Here is a 25,450-nt window from a genome sequence, read left to right as displayed (position 1 = left end):
ATAAATAAACATTGAAAAAATTTAAAGGAAAAAAAGAAATACAAACGGTTCTACAGCTTCCACTAGATTACTTATTAAGGACAAATTCCAATCTTAAGTGACTTCTCCAAAAATATTAGTAATAAAAAGTTTTAACCACAGAAGCTATAAAGTCTCTGTTTATCTCTATCTGTATAATTATATGGGTCCATATATATATATGTGCTATAGATGTATGGTATTTTTCTACCTCTAGAGGGTATTACTGAAGTTAATTTTTATTTATTTATTTATTTATTTTTTTTTAAAGGTTTTATTTATTTCTGAGAGAAAGACAGCATGAGCAGGGGAGGGTCAGAGAGAGAGGGAGACACAGGATCTGAAGCAGGCTCCAGGCTCTGAGCTAGCTGTCAGCACAGAGCCCGACGCGGGGCTCGAACCCACGAACTGTGAGATCATGACCTGGGCTGAAGTCGGACGCTTAACCGACTGAGCCACCCAGGCACCCCTGAAGTTAATTTTTAAAAAAGCCTATTTAATGAGCTTAAACAAGAAAGCACTTATATAAATATAATATTCATAAAAACTCAAAAACATAATAAAAACTTAATCCAAATGAATTTCAGGTTCATATGATCTGGGAAAATATTTGGAATTAAAGCTAGTTTGAGTTTGCTGGGTTAATTAAAACAGGCATATCTTTAGAGTGATCGGCATTAAATATAATACCTTTATTTTATCTAAGCTTACTAACAGTCAAACAAGTTCATGTAATCTCTTACAAAATTTGTAAGAAGAATAACTTGAGATGATTACTGCCTTTGCCTGATGTATTATGAAGTTTTATGTATAGCCCAAACATAATTGTTAAGAACAAGTAAGTTAAACAAATGAGGTGAATTTTTTAATAGTTTCCTCAAATATTTGGTACCATGAAACTTTACAAAATTTTGCAGGGAGCCTGAGTGGCTCAGTTAAGTGTTTAACTTTGGCTCAGGTCACAATCTCATGGTTTGTGAGTTCGAGCCCTGAATCAGGCTCTGTGCTAACAGCTCAAAGTCTGGAGCCGTTTCAGATTCTGTGCCTCCCTTTCTCTGCCCCTCTCCTGCTCACTCTCTCTCTCTCTCTCTCTCTACAAAATAAATAAACATTAAAAAATTAAAAATAAATAAATAAAAAAGTTTTGCTATGTTAAGTTAAATGATGTCAAGTTAAATTCATTGAATATCTAGATCATTTCTAAATAAGGTAAAATATTGAGCACTAATTACTCAACAGAGGTTTCCCTTTTTTTTGCCTCATTTTACAAAGAAATAAAAAATATTTGGGTGTAGGGGTGCCTGGGTGGCTCAGGAAGTTAACCATCAGATTCTTGATTTTGGCTCAGGTCATAATCTCAAAGTTTGTGAGATCAATCCCTGCATTTGGCTCTGTGCAGAGTGTGGAGTCTGCATCGGACTCTTTCTCTTTCTCTTAAAATAAATAAATAAACAATAAAATAATATTTGGGTCTATTTGTAAATATGTTTTATAGCCTGCTGAGAAATTTTTTATGCAAAGGCAGGTTTCTAGAAATTATAAAAAATTAATAAATCTGCTAATCTATAGAACATTACTGTAAAAATACAGTTTATAATCTTATTTCTTCATTTTCACCAGAAATTAAAATTTTCTGAGGATTAAAATTTTAATGTATATAACTAAACTACTAGAGATAATAGGAGAAAAAAAATGTTATGTGCATCAGGACTGGTTAAGATCAGAATGAATTTAATTAAGAAAAAAAGTTTTAATATCAAAAGCAAACTGGTACAAAATTATAATTCAGTTTTCTCTTGTAAAAGGACAAATTTTTCTTGGACTATTGGTTTATTCTTGATAACAAATTGTAAGGTGGTGGGGGGCGCCTGGGTGGCTCAGTTGGTGACGCAGTCAATTTTCCATTTTGGCTCAGAGCATGACCTCACGGTTGTGAGATGGAGCCTTAGCTTGAGCCCCAAGTCAGGCTCTGTGCTGGACATGGAGCCTGCTTAACATTCTCTTTCCCTCTCCATCTGCTGCTCCTGTGTTCACTCTTTCATAAAATTAAAATAAAATAAATAAAATAAAATAATGTAAAATAGACTAATAAAATAAATGTAATGGGTTTTTCTTTACCTTTAAAGTAACACATCCAGAAAACAAGTATTCTGTGTTTTGTCAAAATATTTTTTTGTGTTGTTTTTATCAGGTCTTTGATTACATACAAAGAGTTGAATCTTCTCTATTAAAAGAGCTACAGTTTTTTTTTTTTTTTAACAATTAACTTCTCTATTTGCCTGAAAAGTCTTTGTCACTATGTTTAAATGGAAAATTAAGTATTGTTTTATGGTGACCTATGTTCACATTTGACCAACTGCTCTAAAAACTTTTTGATATATTTAGAAACCACAAGTGTTGGTGAAGACGTGGAGAAAAAGGAACCACCTTACATTGTTGGCGAGAATGCAACCTGGTGCAGCAACTCTTAAAAGCAGTATGGAAGTTCCTCAAAAAGTTACCCTATGATCTAGTAATCACGCTCCTGGGTATTTACCCTAAAATACAAAAACACTAATTCAAAGAAATGCATGTGCAACTCTATAGCAGCATTATTTAAATAGTCAAATTATGGAAGCAGCACAAGTGTCCATTGATTGATTAATGGATAAAGAATGTGATTATATATAAAGTGAAATAAGTCAGCCAGAGAAAGATAAATACTTTACAATTTCATTCATGTATGGAATTTAAGAAACAAAACAAATGAGCAAAGAAAATTAAAGAGAGAGAGCTATAAACCAGGAAACAAACTCTTAACTATAGAGAATAAACTGATGGCTACCAGAGGAGAAGTGGATGGGGAGATGAGTGAAATAGGTGACGGGGACTAAGGAGTGTACTTGTGATGAGCACAAGGTGATGTACGGAAGTGTTCAATCACTTACCTGAAACTAATATAACACTGTGTGTTGACTATATGGAAATTAATATAAAAACTTAATAAATAAATAAATAAATAATAATTTAAATGTAAAGTTTTTAGTATTTTTGACAAAATTCCCCCAAATCAAATTCTATATGAAGTCTTTTTGATTTAAAACTAACTTTGGGATTTCCCACAGGATCTCTGGATCATTTCAAAAGATTTATTTTCTCTCTTTGTTAAATGGGCCATGTTAAACTAATCAGGTTTATTTTATATGTTAAATTTCAAGGGAAACATTGTTAAATAAGAAGTACTACTAAGCCTTCTTTATATTGTGTTTGTGTAGGTATATATTATACACGTTCCAGGAATTATATGAAATTCTTGGAATTCTGGGATGTCCTGGCATAATGCTATCAGTCAAAATTTGTTATTATCTTAAAATGTGGCATATCACAAAAATTACCAAATTTTCTTGTTAATTTCATTAACATGACTGCTCATAAGTCTTTAATAATAGGTATTTTTTAAAGTCTTTCTTCATTTACAGGCAGTTGTTTTATTCAAATGTTTTTGCACAAGTGTTTCTGCAAAAGTACTTCATTTTCAAGGAGATTCATGGAAAGGATTTTTTTTTTACTTGTTCATATTTTTTGATAAGCTTAAGATTGCAAAACTGAACTGGGTGAGAACTTCCAGAAATGAAATAAAAAAAAAAAAACAAAAACAAACCTGGATTCAGGCAGAATGAGGATTAATATCATGGGACTAATGAGGACTTTTGATCTGAAACATTGCTGGTTTTTTAGTGTTCTGTTTTTCCAGATTTTAAGACATTTTTTCTCTTTTCTCTTAAGCTGTCAATAATTTGGTAAGGCATACCTTTGTGAACAAAGATGAGACATTTACCTTTTCTCCCTACTTGATCCCTCCAGAATCAGAGTGTTCTTTTCATGGCAATACAGTTAGTTATTTGCATAAGTTCAATGAGAGTCTGTTCCCTTTGTAACAGGATTGATTATATCACCAAGGTTTTACTAGAATGTCATATTTGAAATAGATATGCACAGACTCAGACTGACCAGACAGTTTTAAGGAACTAAGACTGATTTTCAGAAGCAATAAAACCTCTTAGAAAAATTAGCCTGGTACCTTGCTTACAAGATTCCAGCAAAGCAGTCTTAAAAAGAGCCTAAATGGTCTGTCGCTATCTTGTTGCACTTATGTAAATACTTAGGCCAAATCTAATGCAAATAAATAAGTTTCACCATGATTATCCTTAGAGAACAAAGAAAGGGGGAAAATTGTAGAGAAAAAAAATACGTGTGTACCTTTGTCTATATTAGATCCTAATTCTGTTAATTGTCTTTGAGATTTTGTTATATACCTGTAAACTGGACTGGCTCCTGAATTATTTTAGTTTTCTAACAAACAAACAAAACCTGACTATGAATCTCCAAACTAATGTGTACAATCTTCTCCCGCCTTCTGACTTGGAATCACTGCCCTTGAATCACCTTGAAAGATTCTCATTTGGTTGCCAAACCCATATGATAGCCAAACATCAGGGACATGGATCCTGAATACACATCTCACAGTTGAATAACTCTATACCTGACACCTGGTCCTGTGAAAATCCTAAAGTCCTCCAAATCAAAGTGAGGTAGGTTGCTTCCCTCAACAAGACAGTTCAAGATGTCATACTTTAACTAAACATGGAATGCTTCCTTCTTCCCCTCCTTTCCTTAACTCTGGTATTGGTCTGGAAAGATAATTGCATCATTCATTATCTCCTTTGTCATTGCAAAGAGGGTAGAGAGTTAAATTCTGGGTTTTATGTGAGATTTGTTTAATGTTTATTAATTTTGAGAGAGAGAGCGAGAGAGAGAGAGAGAGAACAAGCAGGGCAAGGGCAGAGAGAGAGGGAGGGAGAAAATCTCAAGCAGGTTCCAAGTTGACAGCACAGAGAGCCCAAAGTAAGGCTCAATCCAATGAACCATTAAATCATGACCTGAGCAAAAATTAAAAGTCAGATGCTTAACTGACTGAGCAACCCCAAGTGCCCCAGATTCTGGATTTTAGAACAACTTTTTATTTCAGGCTAGTAGAAAACCTAACTGACCCTTGCCTTATATGGACAAATGCAGCAATCCTGCAAGTGAATCCATCAACAAGGCACTTAGTCGGAATGGTTTGTGTCCTGACAGCATTTATCTTTGTGGTTTCTATTATTCTACTTGGGGCTATTAAAGCCTGGATAGAAACCTGGCACATAGCCAGACAATGTCTTTTAGATAATCTAACTGTGCCTCCAACTTTCTACAAAGACAACCCATTGGTTAAGTCCCCTGGATTTATACTGTTGAGTTAGAAAGTAATTACCAAGGGGACACCTGGGTGGCTCAGTCAGTTAAGCATCAGACTTAAGCTCAGGTCATGATCTTGCAGTTCCTGAGTTCAAGCCCCATGTTGGGCTCTGTGCTGACAGCTCAGAGCCTGGAGCCTGCTTTAGAGTCTGTGTCTTCCTCCCTCTCTGTCCTTCCCTCACTCATGTTCAGTCTCTCCCTCAAAAATAAACATCAAAAAAATTAAAAAAAAAAAAGAAAGAAAGAAAAAGAAAGAAAGAAAGAAAGAAAGAAAGAAAGAAAGAAAGAAAGAAAGAAAGAAAGAAAGGAATTACCAGAACCTTCATGAAATCAGGATTCATTTCCTTTGGCAGGGTCATACTTCCCTGGTTAGGAGTAAAGGTAAATGAGAATAGGATCAAAAATCTCTCCTTAACTCTTGAAATATTGCAGAATCTGCTGGTAAGATTATAACTGTCCAAGAAATATCCTTAGATTCTCTGGTCAAAGTTGGTCTTGATAACAGAAAACCCTTTGATTGTCTTTTATCTGAACATAGAAGTGTTTGTGCTATTGTTAACACTATCTGCTCTACCTGTACTAACATTTCTGGAGAAGTTGAAACTCCATTAAATAGAATCACCGAGTAAGTCACAGGGTTTAAAAAGGTGTCTCCTGGGGCACCTGGGTGGCTCAGATGATTAAGCATTGAGCTTTTGATTTCAGCTCAGGTCATAATCTCATAGGATTGAGTCTTATATTGGGCTCTGTGCTGACAGTGTGCAGCCTGTTTGGGATTCTCTCTCTCCTTCTTTCTGCCCCCTCCCTGGTTTGAACTCTCTCTCTCTCTCAAAATAAGTAAATAAACATTAAAAACCAAAACCAAAACCAAACCAAACAAAAAAGGTATCTCTTTCCATAGGGTCTTAGTTTGAGTTATTTGATTTTGGTTGGTTTGGGGAACATGGCTCTCAAATGCACTCCAAACATTGAAAATTATAGGAATCATAGTAATCTCTCTGGCATGTTGTATTCTCTCAAAAGCTTTAAATGCATGTTCATAGTTGCTATCCACCAAGCAAATGATCTCCCTAAGACTGGGACAGCAGGAGAAAAGAGAAGAGAGAAGAGAGAAGAGAGAAGAGAGAAGAGAGGAGAGGAGAGGAGAGGAGAGGAGAGGAGAGGAGAGGAGAGGAGAAAAAGAAAGAAAGAGAGAATGGCTACCTTAAAAACTGTTGAAACTGAAGTGGCTTATGAATATCACAGAGATTAAGCAAAACACATCATAGCCTGTGAATACCACACAATGGATTGACCAATGCTGAGAGTGGTGCTAATGCCTTAAATTTTGATCATACTTCTCATTTCAGCTTAGAGTCTGACCAAAATGGGAGAAATTGTTAAAAAGGAGACAGCCCACCCAAAATGGAGTCACTTGTACTAAACTCTACATCAGCAAACCAAGAATTAATGCATAACCTAATTGCAGTTTCAACACTCAGGAACATAATCTGAACCAGTAAATATGGAATTACCTGGTCAGCACTACTGAAATAATCTGTCAGATGGAGCTCTTCCATTTCCCTTTAAAAGGCAACCTTGCCTAAAAATGCATTATTTCCCAACAATTTCCTTTTTCCACTTCCTTTCCAACTTTAAAAATCTTTCTTTTCTACAGCTTGACAGAGCTCATTTCTATAGTTAGTTATGGTGTTGCCAGGTTTGTGAATTGCTAAATAAAGCCACTCTGATCTTTAATTTAACTTAGTTGACTTTTTATCATCTAACATATTTTAAATTACTTGAAATAGTTTAATACCTGATGGGAAAATCCTTCCACATAGCTCTTCTTTTCAAATGTATGGCTATCTCATTACTGTATTTTCATTTTTAAAATTTTAATTTACATTTTAATTTATTTTGAGAGAGAGATGGGGAGGGAGTGAGCAGGGCAGGGCAGAGAGAGAGACAGAAAGAATCCCAAGCGGGCTCCACAATGTCAGCACAGATCCTGATGCAGGGCTCCATGAAATATCATATGTCAGAGACCAGCTCCGGCCGGTGTCCAGGGGTCCCTGAAGGATAGATGGTGTCAGTGAGGGAGGGATGAGAGAGCCCCGAGAGTCTTTCTGGTCACCAGGCAGGCATCTCTGCCCTGACTGGGGCTCAACTTTATTTTATAAGTGTTTGGGGGACGGCACAGAAGTGGCATTTGCCTTAGACAATGATTTCTGATAACAAACTTCTTTGATATGTAAGAATTTCCCAGAACATAGATTTGTAGAAGACTTCTGCATAACCATTATCAATAGTGAGATAGGTGATTTAGATGCTTATCCTATGGGGAAGAAGGTATCTTTAGCATATCAGACAATGTTTTTAGCATAAAAGGGTGAAGCTACTTCTCTGTGAGCAGGGGTCAAACAGGTCTTTCAGGAGACACCTCTGCTCCCATAATCACAAAAGAAGTTCCTCAATAGGTTCCTCCACAGGGAGTGATCAGCATATTCAAATCCAGAATAAGTTACTCCAAATACTTGATAACAAATGCCTTGGGGTGGGGGGCGGCCTGTGCTCCAAGCAGAAACAATTGGGTGGGGGTGGATATCTGCCCTTAACTCTAAATTAGGCTCTTTGTCTCAGGGCTAGTCTCAAGCCCCCTTTATTATGTAAGTCTTGGATCTGCAAGGCCCTTAGGATGAGCCTTTTAACAATCATCCACAATGTTTTCATCTGAAATCTCTTTGATATGCCTTTCCTTATGAGCAATCTGTATGGGGAATATTGGTCTGATCTGGAATATTGTGAGGCCTGGTCAATACCCGCAGGCTCATTTCCAACATGAGCCAGTAGTAACAAAAGGAGATACCAGTTTTCGTTTCTCATGGCAGGAGCTGTGCAAACACTACCATTTCCTTGCTGTGACTGTCATCCAGTGAGGGCAGTGGGGCTCCCAGCAATCATGACCTGAGCTAAAATCAAGAGTAGGATGTTTAACCCACTGAGCCACCCAGGCACCCTACTAATTGTATCTTACAGAGATAATTTAGACTATATTTGCTAAAAACAAAAACAAAAACAAAAACAAAACAAACAAAAACACAAATTGAAGATGGTTAAATGTATAGCTGAATTTTAGAAGAACTGACATTTTCATAGCATGATTCTTCTCATTTTGGAATGCAGTGATTCACCATCATTTAGGTTTTCTGTTCTGTCTTGGCAAATACTGTAGTTTTGTTTTCATTTTAAATGACCAGTAACTGTGTTGGTCTTTCTTCCTACCCTTTAGCTTCCACCTCCCTCTGTGTTCTAGTCAGTGAATTTAAGCCAAAAATGATAAGCCAAAAATGACCATCGTCAATGAAGTAGTGATAGATATGCAAAAATTATATTTTGGGGTCTATTTTTTATAACTTCACCATAAATTAATACAATGACTATTTCTTTTGAAAATACCCATGAAAATGGAGAATAACAGCCATTATAATATTCTAAATTATTCAATAATGCATAAAATGTGTATTTGCTAAAGAAATGGAATATGTCTGATACTTCTTCACAATTCACAATTCTAATATAATGTGTAAAAACGTGGCTGGACCACACAAAAAATGGTAAGTATCCAGTCATCTCTTCTTTTCCTTGTTATTTCCATGTCATTTTCTTAACTTCTCCTCCAAATAGACCAGTTAAGTCAATAAATAGAGGATACCTCCTGGATTAATGCAAGACAGAACTCTAAAAGGCGTATGTTCCTCCAGGTTTACCCAATTCCGTAACCAGGAGAGTAGTATGTATTTGCTTTTCTAAGTGTGAAATCTCACATTTTTTTTCTATTTCTGTAGCAAACAGAGAATATGAGTGTTGTGTTTATCAATGGACAGTCATGTGTCAAGTGTAGATAATTTTTAGATTTTTATTTTATTTTATTTTTTTAATTTTTAGATTTTTAAAAAGTTTTTGTAGGGGCGCCTGGGTGGCTCAGTCGGTTAAGTGTCCGACTTTGGCTCAGGTCATGATCTCACGGTCTGTGGGATCCCCCACATCGGGCTCTGTGCTGACAGCTCAGAGCCTGGAGCCTGCCTCCAATTCTGGGTCTCCCTCTCTCTGCTCCTCCCCTGCTCACTCTCTGTCTCTCAAAATAAAGACATAAAATTTAAAAAAAAAAGTTTTTTAAAAGTTTATTCATTTATTTATTTTGAGAGAGAGAGAGAGAGCCAGTGAGCAGGGGAGGGGCTGAGAGAAAGGGAGAGAGAGAATCCCAAGTAGGCAGCAAGGAGCCTGCTGCCAGGCTCAAACTCATGAACCAAGAATCAGATGCTTAACCCACTGAGCCACCCAGGCACCACTCAAATTTTCTTTTCATTTGTCATATGTAGTTATCCTAATGATAGTCAGCTCTTTGGCTGCAAAAAATAAGTCATTCAGAATAAACTGTCATCACTACCAGAATAACAAAATTCTTTCAGTGGTAACAATTCCAGATATTTCTGACTGTTCTTTTCAAAGTCCTCTCAATAATCCTTCAAATGTGTAGCATTCACGCTCTAATCTCTCTGATTAGATTACCTATCTCCACAGTTTGCGCTCCTGAATGCGAATGACTGACATTAAGCTTTTTGGTTATAATGTAAGTGCCAGACATTAAGCTTTTATTTGCTGACACATCCATTTCAAAGTAATCCATCTGAAACATATAGCAGCTGTATGACACAGTTACTTGCAAAACACGTAGATAAGACAGACTGGCCCCAACAATGAAGTTCCCCTTTTAGAAAGCCCTGGGTAACAACATAACTGACCACTCTACAGACCTAGCTTTCCCCCTCCTGCACCTTGATTCCCACTCCTATGCTTTAAATCTGCCAAGGAAGAGTGAACTTGTGAAATTCTTGGCACTTTGGTTTCAAGTGCCTTGACCCCAATAAAGGCAGAGAGCCCTGGGTCTGCACTTTCTATCTCTCTCTACTCATGACCTTAACATGTGGCCCTAGGACATGTCATATATTCTCCAGGACTTGTGAATCAAACAAGCAACTTTTTTCCCCCAAAGTTCCCTGATAGTTGTTGCTGTGGTTCACTTTGCAATCGTAATAAGAACACCAACAGCAAGTCCAGCTGCAAAGTGGGCTCTAGTCAGGGAAATATCTAGTTTTGAGGGCTCACGGGACCAGGTAAGTACCCAAGAACAGTCCTAGCCAAAAGCATCTCCGTCAACAGGGTGCTACCAACACAGAGCAATTCCCCCAAACTACCTGTGTCTATGTCTATCTATTTCCATATCATCTATATCCGTAGCTAGTTACTGCATACAGGAACACATACACACAAATATCCAACCATGCAAGAAAGCTTGAGCAGAAATTATCCTTTTCAATCTTTTCATTGTATGAGTGAGAGAACTTGAGGAAACTGAGGTTCTTGAAATTGATTTTGTTTAGGACTGCATCTCTCATCTCCTGATACCTCCAGTGCAGTATTCTTTTTGGCCTTTTCAAACATTCTTCATTGTACCCAGAGCATTTCCAGAAAACAGGCAAAAGTTTATACACTTCCTTTATACTCCCTTGATCTTTAGCATGACATTAAGCAGTATCTCTTCAATCTTTATTAACTGTATTACATGGAGCATTTCAAATAACTATATCTCCTATAGTTAAAACAAACAAAAACATCCGTTTCTTTTAAATATTCAAAAAACATCATCAAATTACAGCAAATGTTATCAACTTAAATCAAAACAAACACATATTAGGGGGGGATTATTCTCTGATTTTCTACCAGTTAACTATTGGGTCACTTTTGGAAACGTTTTGGATGGACACAATTTTAGAAATGTATGCAAGTAATCAATTCATTGAAATGTTTCTCTTAATTTTACAACACCTCCAGAAACTACAAATCCAAAAAAAGGAAAATAGGAAATAACTGAAATCGATAAAAAGGCTTATAGACATGCAAAGTTATTAGTAAAATACAAGGGTTTTAATGAAAGATGTTGGCTTTTTATAAAGGCTCGCTCTTATCCTGATTGATCGAGCCTGCTGGCTCAGCTCTTTCTTTTCCCCATTAGCTCCCACTTGCTTTTCCCTGGCCTAATAGGATATTTACCATATCAGAACTACCATTTTAAACAACATTTATTCCACAAAGATTGTAAAAACAATTACACTTTAGACAAATTGTATGCTTATGCATGTGCATGAGTATAATTAGTATATTAGTTTCATAATTTGTCTTTTGATTTTATAAGCTAGAGGAAACTTTTGGAAATATCATGGGGATAAATACAATTAGTTTTTGGCTGTTATAATTTCTTGTTGAAATTTTGAGGAACAATAATACATAATTGTTTTCTTAGATTTTAATATTCACTTCTATAAATTTCAGGCATAATTTGGAATAAAAAGGACACATACACACATACACACATATACACATATTTCTAAAGTTTGCTTTAAAAGTAAGTATAATCCATAAGCCAGGCCAAGTTACTTTTTTTTTCCTTTTATGAAACTAAAAGTTTTAGTATATGGCAACTACTAAAAGTAATTTTCTTTGTGCACAACATAGCAGATTACTAAGGATAATGCTAAGTAACTTTTAAATTTTTCTAGCATGTTCTATAATGTCTGTATAGAGACATTAAATAACAGAATGTTATTTGAAACATGTTTCTACTTTGCCAATATAGTAAAATCCTTCATTCACAGTTATCTACAACAGAACAAATACACAGCTTGTGTTAATTTCAATGACTTTTTTTTTTTTTGAGAGAATGAGAGAAGGAGAGAGAGAGTGAATGAGGGAGGGGTAGAGGAAGAGGAAGAGAGAGAATCCCAAGCAGGCTCCACACTGTCATCTGTGCTGTCAGTGTACAGTGGGATTCAGGCTGGATGTCACAAATGGTGAGATCATGACCTGAGCCCAGAGCAAGAGTCAGAGACTTAACCAACTGAGCCACCCAAGTGACCCAATGGCATTCTATTTTTAATTGAAATAAAGGATTATGAGATAATCTAGCTAGGAAGACTACTGTAGAAGTAAGGGGTGAATTCCGCCAAAAGTTTTCATTTGGTTAAAATAATGCCTTAGGGTTAATTGATTTAATGGACATCTCCAGGGACAGAAGTATTATCTGTTCACTCGAGTAGTTGAAACATACATTCCTCATTAATTTTTGTGGGGTGATATTTTGGTTTAGGAGACAATTTTTTTTACCCTATTGCCACATGCATTTACATTTTTCAATTGGTTTCCAAGCAAGAAATGTTACTTGCAGAGGAACTGAGAAGACTACGGGCTATTTGCTAGGCTGCTTCTCTAGCAAATTTTAGTTAAATAATCAGCAGCTGAAGACGTAACTACTTTAATACAAAACGTGTGCAAAGGTTAGGAGAATTAAGTTGTAATATTTTGATATATGTTTTTCTCCCTCCTTCCTCATAACGTAGCTCCTAACTCAGATGGCTCCAGGTCTAGAAGGGCAAAAGGAATGTGTAAAATGAAACAACACCCTGCCTGATAATAGGAAGCTGGAGACAGCTGGACTGATACTGTGCTTAAAGATAAAAAAGGACATGCAGTATCTATTTTAAATGAGATAAGTGTGCTTCATATATCTTGCAGGGACAGAGATAACTTTGTTCCTTTAATCATTATTATTTATTCCTTGCAGCTTAGTCTCTCTCACACACACACTTCTAGAGCTCAGACCTTAGGACCCAGTTCTTATGAATAGAGAGAGTTGTCATTCTTACCAGTAAGCTTGCTAAATAATACTTCTATAAGCTTCAGTCTTCACATACCAGATAAGTTTGTCTCCCCTGACATGACTACATTAATCCACTGAATCAATTTACTTAAGCTGTTCTGTGGAGCAATGCGGCCACGATTTAACTGAGCTTCAAAGTACTTTCAAGTTTGACTCTCTGCTCCACACGTAATGCTGCGCTCAGGGTCCCGTCATAAGTTGTATTTTGACCTTTTGCAATGTTAAAAAGAAACAACAGGCCCAAAATGGAATCACTTTTGCTAACCCCTACAAAGACGTTAATACCTAACTTAATTGTAGTTTCAGCTTCTCCCAGGAGTGGAATTTTAAACCAGTAGGTCTGAAATTTCCTGGTCAGCACTAGCGAGGAACTCAGCCAGATACAGACCCCAGGTCTTCCTCTAAGGGAAGGCAAACTTGTCTGAAATAATCAACTCTTTTAACTTCCTTCTCCTACCCTCCTTCAACCTATAAAATCCTGCCATTTGTATGGCTCCTCAGAGCTCCCTTCTGTTTGCTAGATGGGATGCTCCCTTCTGTTTGCTAGAAGTCATGAATCATTGAATAAAGCCAATTAGATCTTTAGAGTGCCTCCGTTTTTTTTTTTTTTTTTTTTTTTTTTTTTAACAGCCCCTATGTCAGAGATACTCCTGTTATGTTTATAGGGTCAGGCTACTTTCCATTAACATGACAAAGGATTTCAGGAGAAGGAATTCAAGTTACTTTAGCAAGTTAGATTCAAGAGTAAAGCCATTAAGAATGGAACACTTGGCTGGAGTCTACAAGCAAAATTTACTTTAATATTATAAAAATTCTTTATGTTACCTAAGGATTTGTTTTTAAGGAATTTGTTTAGAAAAATATTTTTGTATTTAAAAAATTATTAAGTAAAATAGCTGCTGGCTCTGGAGTTGAGTCTGAACATTATTATATAATAAGGGGGGAAATGACACACTTAAATTATTCAACAGCTAATCAAAACTCACCATGGCTCTCAATCCAGGACACAAAATTAGTTGCAAAATGTTACTTAATTTGACTTAAAATGTACACAATTCTGTTACAATTTCTAGAAGTATGCATAGTGAACTACTGTCCATAGTAAGCTGTCAATTCATTCACAGTCTTCATTTTACTTGAACTATTATAAACAAAAGCTCCTTCCTCATTTCTTTTTAAAACTCCTGCCTCCTGAGGCCTCTCCTCAAGCTTACCATTGTTGTACACAGCATTTTTGTTTTGCCATTTCTTTATTTGGAGATGTTTTTATTCTGATCATCACTCTGCTTCATTTCACCTTCAGAAGGCATTCATCATCAGGGACTTTGTTCTCTCAGAGCCTGAATGTTTTGGTCTTTACCAAGACTTCTTGACACTGAGCAAAATTCCTGGCACCTGTGCTGTTTTAGGAAGACACACCTGTGGGAAGGTGTCAGCTTTGATACGGTGTGGTGAGCGAAATGGAGTCTTCAGTTTACTTAGCTGACTTGTGGAGTTTTTAAATACTTTTATCTTCCTTCCCTAATGTATAAAAAGTCTCAAAAATAATTACCCACAGAAGACGGGGAAATATTTGACAATCCATGAGGGTGAATATCTCCAGAGAAGCCCTCCCTGAAGTGAATTTATTTCAGTCATGGGAAAAGAAATAATACCTAATAATATAAGACTATATTTTTAGATCTAAAATTTGTATGGTCAGGCAACAAAAACAGAATATTGTCAAAAACTTGAACAGCCCAGATTTTCAGATTTTTAAAAAGTTCAGTCAAGAATCAGAGAAGAGTGTTTCTCAAATGGGTCTAAGGTTAAGTAATATATTTTAACTAAGAGGAAGGCTCTCAGAAATCTAAAGGAAGCCTGAAAATTTTTATATTTTTAAAAAGTTTTGATCACGTATATTACATCTCTATAGAATCTCTCACAAAGTCTAATTCTCAAAAAAAAGATCATATTTCTTTTTTTTTTAATTTTTTAATGTTTTATTTATTTCTAGGAGAGAGAGAGACAGCATGAGCAGGGGAGGGTCAGAGAGAGAGGGAGTCACAGATTGAAACAGGCTCCAGGCTCTGAGCTGGCAGTCAGCACAGAGCCCGACGCGGGGCTCGAACCCACGAACTGCGAGATCATGACGTAAGCGAAAGTCGGACGCTTAACCGACTAAGCCACCCAGGCGCCCCAAAAAGACCATATTTCTAAAATTCAGTTCTTAAAATAAGTATGTCTTTGAGTAGTTCCAAAACATATTTTGCCTCAGGATGGTGTGCTCTTTAAATATGGATAAGTAATTTACCTTTCAAGTAGCTCAAACAAGAAGAGAGAACACAAACAATGTCAAGGGCAAAAAGCCTCCACTTCACTCTCAGTGCTTTTGCTTTTTCATTCCTCAGCCATGGGTATCAGTAGTTTTCACTGGATATCAGTAGTTTTCACAGGGTAGAACTGGCCTACAGAAATTTCACTTCTACATCCATTCATTCAGAATTAAGATAAAGTGTTCTAACAGTATATCCTTTAACTTATTAAAACATTAGCTATTACTTATTAGGTCCTTAGCATATACCAAAAGATAGTTTAGCATTTCATCTACACTATTCTATTGAATTTGATTCCAAAAACAACAACTCTTCTGAGGTAAGTGCAATTATCTCCATTTTACTAAAATGGTAACTGGAGATTTAGAAAGATTAAGTCACTTTCCCATGACAAAAATGGAAAGAACTGGGTTTTGTATCATCTGTCTGATTTCAAATCCAATGTCCTTGTCCACTCAGCTGTGCTACACAATGTGGTATATAGGAAGCTGTTTTATCTTTAAATTGAGGATACTCAGGTTGTGAAATCCCAGATATTAGCTGCATAAATTTAACGACTCCCTGATCATTTCCTCAGCATACATTTCTCCAATTATAAAATGAGGTAAATGTTAACTGTCCTGTTTAACTCACAGGAATATGGTGAAAGTAAATTTTAAAAGGGAAATCTTTTGGGGCTCTTGGGTGTCTCAGTAAGTTAAGTGCCCACCTCTTGGTTTCAGCTCAGGTGATCTCACAGTTTAGTGAGTGCAAGCCCCACATCTGGCTCTGGGCTGTCAGTGCAGACAGAGGCTGCTTGGGATTCTGTCTCTTTCTCCCTCTCTCTCTACCCCTCCCCTGCTCATGCTGTCTCTGTCTCTCTTAAAATAATTAATAAACTTAAAGAAGATACAATGGAAATCTTTTATAAACTACAAAGATCCATGAAAATAAATGCTTTAAAATTTGGATTTGCACATATCAGATACATGTATATATTTACTGAATTTAACTTTGATAGGCTCTGTGGAGTAGGTATACTGACCATTAAGCCAATTTTAGGTCATTACAGTAAGCGTAATTCCTATGATAAAAAAATTAGGTGAATTTAATTATTTCATGCTGATGATTTGATACATGAGCTATGGCTTGCTGATTTTCTTAGTCAAGACTGTCTTGACTAAGCAAAGTTTTAATGGGGTCTTAGCCAAGACCATTCCCACTTGGTGGCAAGTAAAACACTCATTTAAACATATGAGAACATTGTTTTTCTTCAGGCACCAGAGGGTAGAAATGTAGCTGGATCTCATGAAGGTCTGAGAACCAGTATGTAAAAAAAATTTTTTTTTGTCTCTGATTCTTGTTTGCTTCTGCATGACTGACTTAGTTGACAGGTTCAAAATGGAAACTTAGACTAGATTTAATATCTCCTCACGTTCAAATTTCTAAGGTAGTGTAACCAGAATTTCTGGATCTTAAGTCCAAATTCTCTGGGGCAAGAATCGCATTGGCCCAACTTTGGTCAATATTTACTCTTATTACAAGATATCTCATTCTTAACCTTCGGTACTCTTAAAATTTTATGCTATATAGTTATTCTTTGTTTAGATAGGGATAGAGTGAGATTCTCCTGTGTACTGTAGGTGTCATCCCTGGCCTCTACCGAATAGATGCCAATAGATGCTCCCCTTAATCTGACTCAGTGTTGTAACAACCAAAAATATTCAAGTATTATCAAATGTCCCCTGGGGGCAACATCACCTCTGGTTGAGAAACACTGTCATATGACTAAGGGTTAGAGCATCACACGAAACAAACATGGCCACAGTGACTCACCCCTCTAGAAGTGGGTAGTTCTCAGAGAAAGACAGGCATCTACTTGGCCATTATCCCAGGTTGTCTACTATAAGAATAACAGGTGTTGATGAAAATTATATTTTTTACTAAACTTTGTAAATTTTTGTAACATAACTAAATCCTTAAAATTAATTAAAAGTTTCAGAATTTTGAAAACTGTATGAATTAAAAACATATTTAACTTTCAAAGTTGGAGAATACCCATCCATATTGATTTCTCATTCTATCATAATAGAGTGATTTCCAAGATTTTCACTCATGCATCCCTATCAATTATAGAATGATCATTCAGCATTAAAATAATAATAATGATCATGATAATGATTATAATAATAATGAGAAGAAGGAGGAGGAAGAGGAGGAGAAGAAGAAGAAAGAGAAGAAGGGGAAGAAAGTAATTTACATTTTTCTATTCTACAAAATTCATATAAAATGCAACAGAGATGACTTAAGAGTTTGATTTGATTTCATTCATTAATAGTATTATTAAAAGTACTATAAGGGACTTCTGGTCCACAAAAGATGGCATAAACCTGTTTCTCCCTGCCCTTTCTTCCTAAGAGTAGCTATATTGTGGAAATAATGAAAAAGGCAATAATTCATGGAGAATTTTGAAAGGTGTTGAGACAAAGGCAAACTAGTTTGGAACTCTGAACTGGAGGAGGTATCTTATGTCTGTCTACCCAACAGAAGAAAGGAATCCAAACTAGCATTTCTTAAATGTAAGCTAGCAACAGAAAACATCTCAAGTAGGCTCCTATATTCCCCAGATTTAAAATGTGGGCCTCAAGAATGCTAGGTGAGCTGGGTGGCCCTGAGAGGCCTTTTCTCCAGAAGACCTGGGGTAATTGGGTGGAGTCACCAGAGGGGCCCAGACACAGCAAGGAGCCAGGCTGGAAAGTTTCCTTGATCCTTTGTAAAATAGGTAAGTTTCTGAGTGAGTAGAAATTCATTTTTAAATTTGACAACTCAGAAGGCTTTTGCCATGAGAGGACCTATGGACATTTGATCTCTTTAACAATTTCCACGGTTACCTGCCACTTCATCACAAAGTATTACAACCATTCTCTTATACTTTAGAAACCTCGACTTTGTGCACATGGCCAGATCGATGTTATTTCAGCATTGTGCACGACTTGGTCTCAACTACTTTGCTATTAGAACATTGTCTACAAATAAGCGTAGTAAATTTATTTCACGCTTTAATCTGTATAATCTGGCTTAAAATTCTTGCCAAAATATAACTTTCATAAAACACTATTTGTGTCAAATAAGTTAATTTAAGTCTGCACTGAGATACTATGTTTTATCTAACTTTTTGACAAAGACCCAGAAGTGTGATAATAGACTGCCTTGCCCAGGGACTAGGGAAACAGGCGTTGACATACATTGCTCCTGGCACTGAAAACTTTTACAGACTCTGTGGAAAACAAGATTTCCATGTTGGTGATCTCTATCAAATTGTATAAATATGTGTCCTTGACCTTGCAATGACCACTAGGCATTAATACTACAAGTAAATTCATTCACATATGCATGGACTAAAAAAATCAAAGTACATTATAGCATGTAAAGCATGGTAACATTTGAGTGAAAAAAGGAACATGTACGTATTTCCTACTGTATGCATAAATTATCTCTGGAAGAATACACAAAGGTGGCTATTAACATTTGTTGCCTAGGAGTATCTGAAGGACAAAAATGGGAAGAAATTTTTATTTTATGTTCTTTTGTATTTTATGAATGTTGAACATTAAAATGTCCATGAATTAAAAAAAAGAAAGAAATCATTTACCAGTGAGAAAATATTTTTCTTCTATCTTTTTCCTTTGTTGGCTCACAATAATGTAATTATTTTTGCATTTCCTTATTGAAGGAGAATCTAACAAATATGAACTGAGACAAATTAGAAATATCTAAACTTTCATCCAATAATATAATAAATTTCCACAATATTTAATATTTGTATATTCATATTTTCAGTAACATTTTCTGTGTCTTCTATGCTAATAAAAGGAACTCATTTCAAATTGCCACCACACTATTTTCCATATATTATTCCAGCTATTGTTATTGTAGCAGGAAAGAAGAAAAATCTTTACCATTCATATAGAGCATTTTGTTTTTCCTTCTTAAAGAAACTATTTATCCTTAAGATTAGTGAAAGTTCAGTCCTGATGTAAGTATGGTTTTAAGAATGCTGAAGAACAATATACTTGTCTTTGTATTCAGTATACTTTGTTTTTAAATGTCTTAGCAGTGATGATAGCTTATACTTACTTTAATGGCTAATACAAGAAATGATACACATAAAGGGCAAGATATAGTCAGTCTATATCCATAATTTATATAGTTAATATCTCTGTGCCTAGAACAAAGTAAGTACATAGTGCTCTTTTTTTTCCCTTTCATTTTTTTCTTTTCCTAATGAACGAACGGTGTTATAATTACTGAGATTTCAGTTAACCTGAAATGGAGTTACCATTTGGTACACATTTAGATTTCCTGCTTTCTCTATCTACAGACTCTTAAGTCATAGTTAATATCAGCACATCAGTTTTGTTAATAGCATTAACTTGGAAACCACAAAGAAATATAAGAAGCAATTACATATTATGTTTCATTTGCAAGCAATGAAATTAGGGAGTTTACTTGAATAGAAGCAAATCTACCACAAAGAAGCAAAAGCTCATTTTCATGTTTCTGAGGACCAGAAGTGTGAAAAGCATGAATTATTAAAATCCCTTGACAATTTCAAGCCTATTCTTTCTCATTGTTGAACACTTACAGGTCTGGCAATGATTTTCTGTGGGTCCCCAGCATCGGCCAGTACAGGACTTATGACAACGTCCACCTGTAGAATAGGAAAGAGCACATGCACATTATCATCTGTCACTCTTTGACTAGCAATAACTCTTCAAAGTAAATAGTCTTGCTCCTTTCTGAGGATTTTTATATTACCCAATAGCTGAAACATAGCTCATAAAATGCCCACTTTACATAGCAAAACCTGAATGTCAAATACATGTGAAGCTGAAATACAATCTCCCGATATTCAAACTCTTCTCATTATTTTATAAGAAAAGGAAATGAGTTGAATTTGTGAATTTTTTCAGATAGGAGTAAATATTTGCATGAAGTAACTTTTACTTTGACTATTGAACATTTTTATTCTATTGATTCTACGTGATTTTGTTCTACTTGATAGAATTTTAGAAGTTCATGGCTAATCGATATTAAGGATTAAATCAATAGTTAAAAAGGAGTCTATGAAAAAAAATCTATTTTTACTAATACATGGCAAACTATCAGAATAAAAGGGTTATATACATCATATATTTATTTATTTTTAATTTTTTAATATTTATTTTTGTGAGAGAAGAGTGCGCACATGCACAAGTTGGGGAGGGGCAGTGAGAGAGAGGGCAACACAGAATCCGAAGCAGGCTCCAGCATTTGAGCTGTCAGCAGGGAGATCACACGGGGCTCAAAATCACAGACTACGAGATCCTGACATGAGCCAAAGTCAGACGCTTAACCGAATGAGCCTCCCAGGAGCCCCTACACACATAATTTAGATTCTCATTTGAGGGAGGATGTCATCAAGAGTATGTGACAACAGGTTGACCTTTGAGCTAGACCTGGACAATGGGAGACTCCTTGCTCCTTCCCCTGTCCTTGTAATGCACATACTGCCTACTATTCCCCTAGAAGGATATAACTTTGAAAGAGTAAGGTGAGGGGCACCTGGGTGGCTCAGCTGGTTAAGCATCCACAGCTCAGGTCATGATCTCACAGTTCGTGGGTTTGAGCCCCACGTCGGGCTCTGTGCTGACAGCTCAGAGCCTGGAGCCTGCTTCAGATTCTGTGTCTCCCTCTCTCTCTGACCCTCCCCTGCTCACGCTCTCTCTCTTTCTCAGGAATAAATAAAACATTAAAAAATTAAAAAAAGAAAAAAAGAAAGAGTAAGGTGATATTACTGCCATTTGGATTGGATATGTTACTGAACCCATTTAAAACCTTCGTATAAACTTAAGAGTCCGGTAGGCACGTATGGATATCTACTTGTTTTGTGTCGGTCCAAAACCAAGACCAGCCTTGTATGTAAGTTACCTTGCCTATTAAACTTGTCACCTATCAATCTGGAGTAGTGTCCCTCTGGATTCAGTCTTCCTTGCCCTCCATGCATAGAGGCCAATGCGCCCATGCATGGGGCCATCCAAAGATGTTTGCAAACCAACATCTTTATATAAAAGTTTCAAGCATTTAAAAAAGATAGATTTTTTAAGAAGTTTAATTTCAATTATTTGATATCCTTTTTTAAACATTTTATTGGTATTACCTTCATTTTCAAATATGAGCCTTTATCTTCTATAGCTTGCTCTTAAGACTCTGCTACTCTGGGTATTTGCCTCAGCAAATACAATTGTCCTAGAGAGAAATTCTCCTAAGGACTCAACCATAGAGTATTAGCTAGAAGAAATCACATATAATGATTTTCTTTAAAGTTTGCTTCTTAATTTCATAGATTCGCCCTAATATTTATGGGTACAAGGGTATATAGAACCGATTTTTTCTAGAATAAAAAGTATACATAAAAATATATTAAAGACTAAATCTTTTCTATAACATAGTCCTTGTTAAACCTTCTCTGTTAATTTTCTAACATTAATTGTGAATGAGTATATGCCTATATGTGATGTTTACTTTAACATCATAAATTATACAGTAAAACCTTGGATTGTGAGTAACTTGTTCTGCAAGTGTTCTGCAAGGCAAACATTTCTGATAAATTTTAACTTGAAAAATGAGCAAAGTCTTACAGTACAAGGGGTATGTAATGCCGAATGTCACATGATCACAACCGAGCCAATAGTTTTTGAAAATCACTTTGATATACAAGTGCTTTGGATTACAATCATGTGTCTGAAAGGAATCATGCTCACAACCAAGTTTTTATTATATCTTAAAAGTTATGAAATAGGGTTATATCAAATCTTTCCCCTTTTTCTTGACCCACAGGTCTTAACTCTTCAACTTGAAAGACCTTATAACTTGGGCAGCTTTTTTTTTTTTTTTTTCTTTTCTCTTTCTCTCTCCCTAGGAGACTGCCTGAATCAATTTGTTATGTTAAATGCTTTCAGTTAAGGAGTAGATTCAGCAGATATACTTTCTCAAGTTGAACCTCAGGCTATCCAAATGGTCTACCCTTCTACAAGTGAACACTACAATTTCCAGGTTAATATAACACTTAGACTCAATTCCATTCACCTTCTTAAAAGTATGAGGATCTTTGCCACAACAGAGTTTATCTAAAGCAATTCTGTTTGTGAACCACTGTTGCTGACATCACCAGCATATAATATCCTGTCACTCTGCCATCTGTTTATTTAGATCCAAACACATTATAACTACATAATGCAAGCTCATTCTCGCTGACAGGAAAAGGACTCCATCTGGCCTGAACAATATAACTTTAATCAGTGATAATGATAATTATTATTAAAAACCTACTGGAGCTCTTTTGTACAATGCTAATAAATCTAATTTGATTTATACCAGCGGAAATTAGAAAGGGCTGTGAGACAAAATGGGAAGCAGTGAAAACTTTGAGTACAAACTTTTTATGAGATAGTAACTAATGTTAATATATTTCTTTAGATGTGTTAAAATCTTTTAAACCGACCCATTAGGTGGTCTGTTAATTAAGGATATCTGAAGCAGGGGATGATGTACTATTTAATCTATGACTTCCTTAATTGTGTTAGCAGCCAATGAAATATTTAGTTATATTCACTGTGACCAGAGCACTATCAATACCTGGGGGGGGAGGGGGGGGAGGGGGACGACTAAGTAGCAATGAACATTTTAAAACACTCAATGTTCCTCTTTTATTGGATTATATATTTTCTACCTTCTTATTCTTGCAGTTTTGATTTACCACCCAAAACTTATGCCTAGATCCAATACAAAAGAGAATATTACTTGCAATTAGGTTTATGGTTCTTGACAAAGTATCATGGCAAGGCCCACCTAGTTGGAAACAAATGATGTAGTGCCCCCTCCCCCCAACAAACACACACAAAGTTTAAATAATTTAACCTTGACTGTCATGCTGTTAGGAAATTTTGTTTGGCTGTTTCCATTTTTCATTCATATTTAAATAGAAATATCTATTACTGCTGTAAAAGGAAGGTAACAACTGCCTCCTTACTGGGATTTTACTTAGTTATATATTCTCTTCACTCCTTTTGGAAACCAAGAGAAAGAGGGTCACTTGGCACACACATTCCAGAATTCTATTCCTACACATGTGTTGGAGGACCATGACCTATGAGTGCTTCCACAAATGGTTGCTCATTCTGGCTGGCCCTTCATTTGACTGTCTTTGACCCTTTGGAGTCTGCCCACACATTCAGTTCAACTTTGTGCAGTATATGGCCATTGGGCAAACACTATTTTCACTAAGTTGTTGCAAATAAGTAAGTATCAAAATATGTGGCCAAAATTGGACTGGAGGTATTCCCAAATTAATGTATTTGCCATACTCTCATGCCTGCATCCTTAGTTTGATTCTTGTAGACAACTGGGTAGTGTAGTTTTATGGACTAATGTGTTTAATATGCTTTAAAATATGTTTTTAGATCTTTCTTTCCAATATTTCTGCCCAACACAAGTGTCAAAAAATGAGAAGGTAGATAGAAGTTTTCTTAGTAATTACCTATCTAGGACAGGAAAACAAAACAAAACAAACAAAACAACACAAACACTACAAACTTTTTTCTCTTCCTCCTTCCATCTATTTATCCAAAGTATTTTTTCAGTTCCTTCTATACCTGTGTGCTAGGAACTATGTTAAGTATTGAAACGTATAGGGTTACTTCTCTAATAGAGTTTAGAATTAATTCACTATTATTTTATTTTATTTTTTTAAATATTTTTTATTTATTTCTAGGAGAGAGAGAGAGAGAGACAGCGTGAGCAGGGGAAGGTCAGAGAGAGAGGGAGTCACAGACTCTGAAATAGGCTCCAGGCTCTGAGCTGGGAGTCAGCACAGAGCCCGACGCGGGGCTCGAACCCACGAACCGCGAGATCATGACCTAAGCGAAAGTCGGACGCTTAACCGACTAAGCCACCCAGGCGCCCCTATCTTTTTTTTTTTTTTTAATATTTCTTTTTTTATTTCTAGGAGAGAGAGAGAGAGAGCGAGCGAGCAGGGGAGGGTCAGAGAGAGAGGGAGATACAGACTCTGAAATAGATCAGTATTATTTTAAAGGGAAAGGGTCTTGATTACTCTGTGTCTAAAATTCACTTTCTATGGGGTTTAAGGAAAGAAGCCAAGAAATCTAAATTTTTAACAGTCTTCTAGCTCAGGAAAGAAGAGTTGGATGGAGCCAGGTTGAGCTGGACCGTTTCCAATGTAATGCCTGGTGGCTTGAAAGTCCACTCCATTCCTTATAGGGTAATTTATCTATATGACATCTAAAATGAGATCAGCTGAGAACACTTCAGTGGAAAGGATAAGTATGGCCCACGAAGGACCCCTTGCTTGTCCTTTACAGAAAGAAAAATACTTTTAACTATGGCCCAACATCTTACTGAGAAATTTCTGTCTTCTATTCTCAGATTCTATTCTCAGGTATACAGTGTCTCAGGAGGCCTGATTTCAAGAGGGGAAAAAAAAAAGACCATATATTCACTATTTTAGTGTGTATTAATTTTATAAATAACTTCTCTATGTTTTTTAAATGAGGACAGCAGAAAGACGAAATCCATACTAGCCTATGTAAATGAAAGAAATGCTTTGGGGCACGGAGACTTGGCCAGTGCCGTCCAAATCTATCTTATTTCCATGTCTCAGTCTGCTACATGATTCTTTTCCATTGTTTACTGCAATAATTCTTTTTAAAGTATGTGAGGAAATATGCCACTTAAAAATAAGAATCTGACATTTCCATTCAACTTAGTGATAGCATAGTTATTTAAATTAATATTCCTACCTCCTGTCATTCTGACTCAAAGAAGTGAAATATAAAACAAGACAAAATTTTAGACAGATATTTCTGTCACTTTAGCAACCATTTTAATCTTTTAAAGTAAGTGTTGATTACTGCACATCAGCATTATTTTAATTTACAATCACCACTGCTTTGACAATGCATTATTCATTGCAGAAGTTAGCAAATATGACTAAGTTCATCTTTTATGCTTGTCCAGAAGAAGTTATTAACAATGTAGCTTTTGCATTTTT

At 35.9% G+C, this 25,450-nt stretch overlaps 1 protein-coding gene across 1 annotated transcript in view; it reads right to left on the bottom strand.

Annotated features, from left to right (window-relative positions):
* Window positions 1-25,450, bottom strand: part of ERBB4 (erb-b2 receptor tyrosine kinase 4) — an 830,995-nt gene that overhangs the window by 313,581 nt on the left and 491,964 nt on the right. Inside the window, exon 5 of the mRNA XM_077770965.1 lies at window positions 19,988-20,053. Coding sequence (XP_077627091.1) covers window positions 19,988-20,053 — 66 coding nt within the window. The remainder of the gene's footprint in view (window positions 1-19,987; window positions 20,054-25,450) is intronic.

The sequence above is a fragment of the Crocuta crocuta genome, unplaced genomic scaffold (assembly GCF_008692635.1).
Source record: "Crocuta crocuta isolate KB4526 unplaced genomic scaffold, BGI_CrCroc_1.0 scaffold160, whole genome shotgun sequence".
NCBI classification, from domain to species: Eukaryota; Metazoa; Chordata; class Mammalia; order Carnivora; family Hyaenidae; genus Crocuta; species Crocuta crocuta.
The sequence above is the reverse complement of the archived record's forward strand: the minus strand, read 5'-3'. Positions and strand labels throughout refer to the sequence as shown.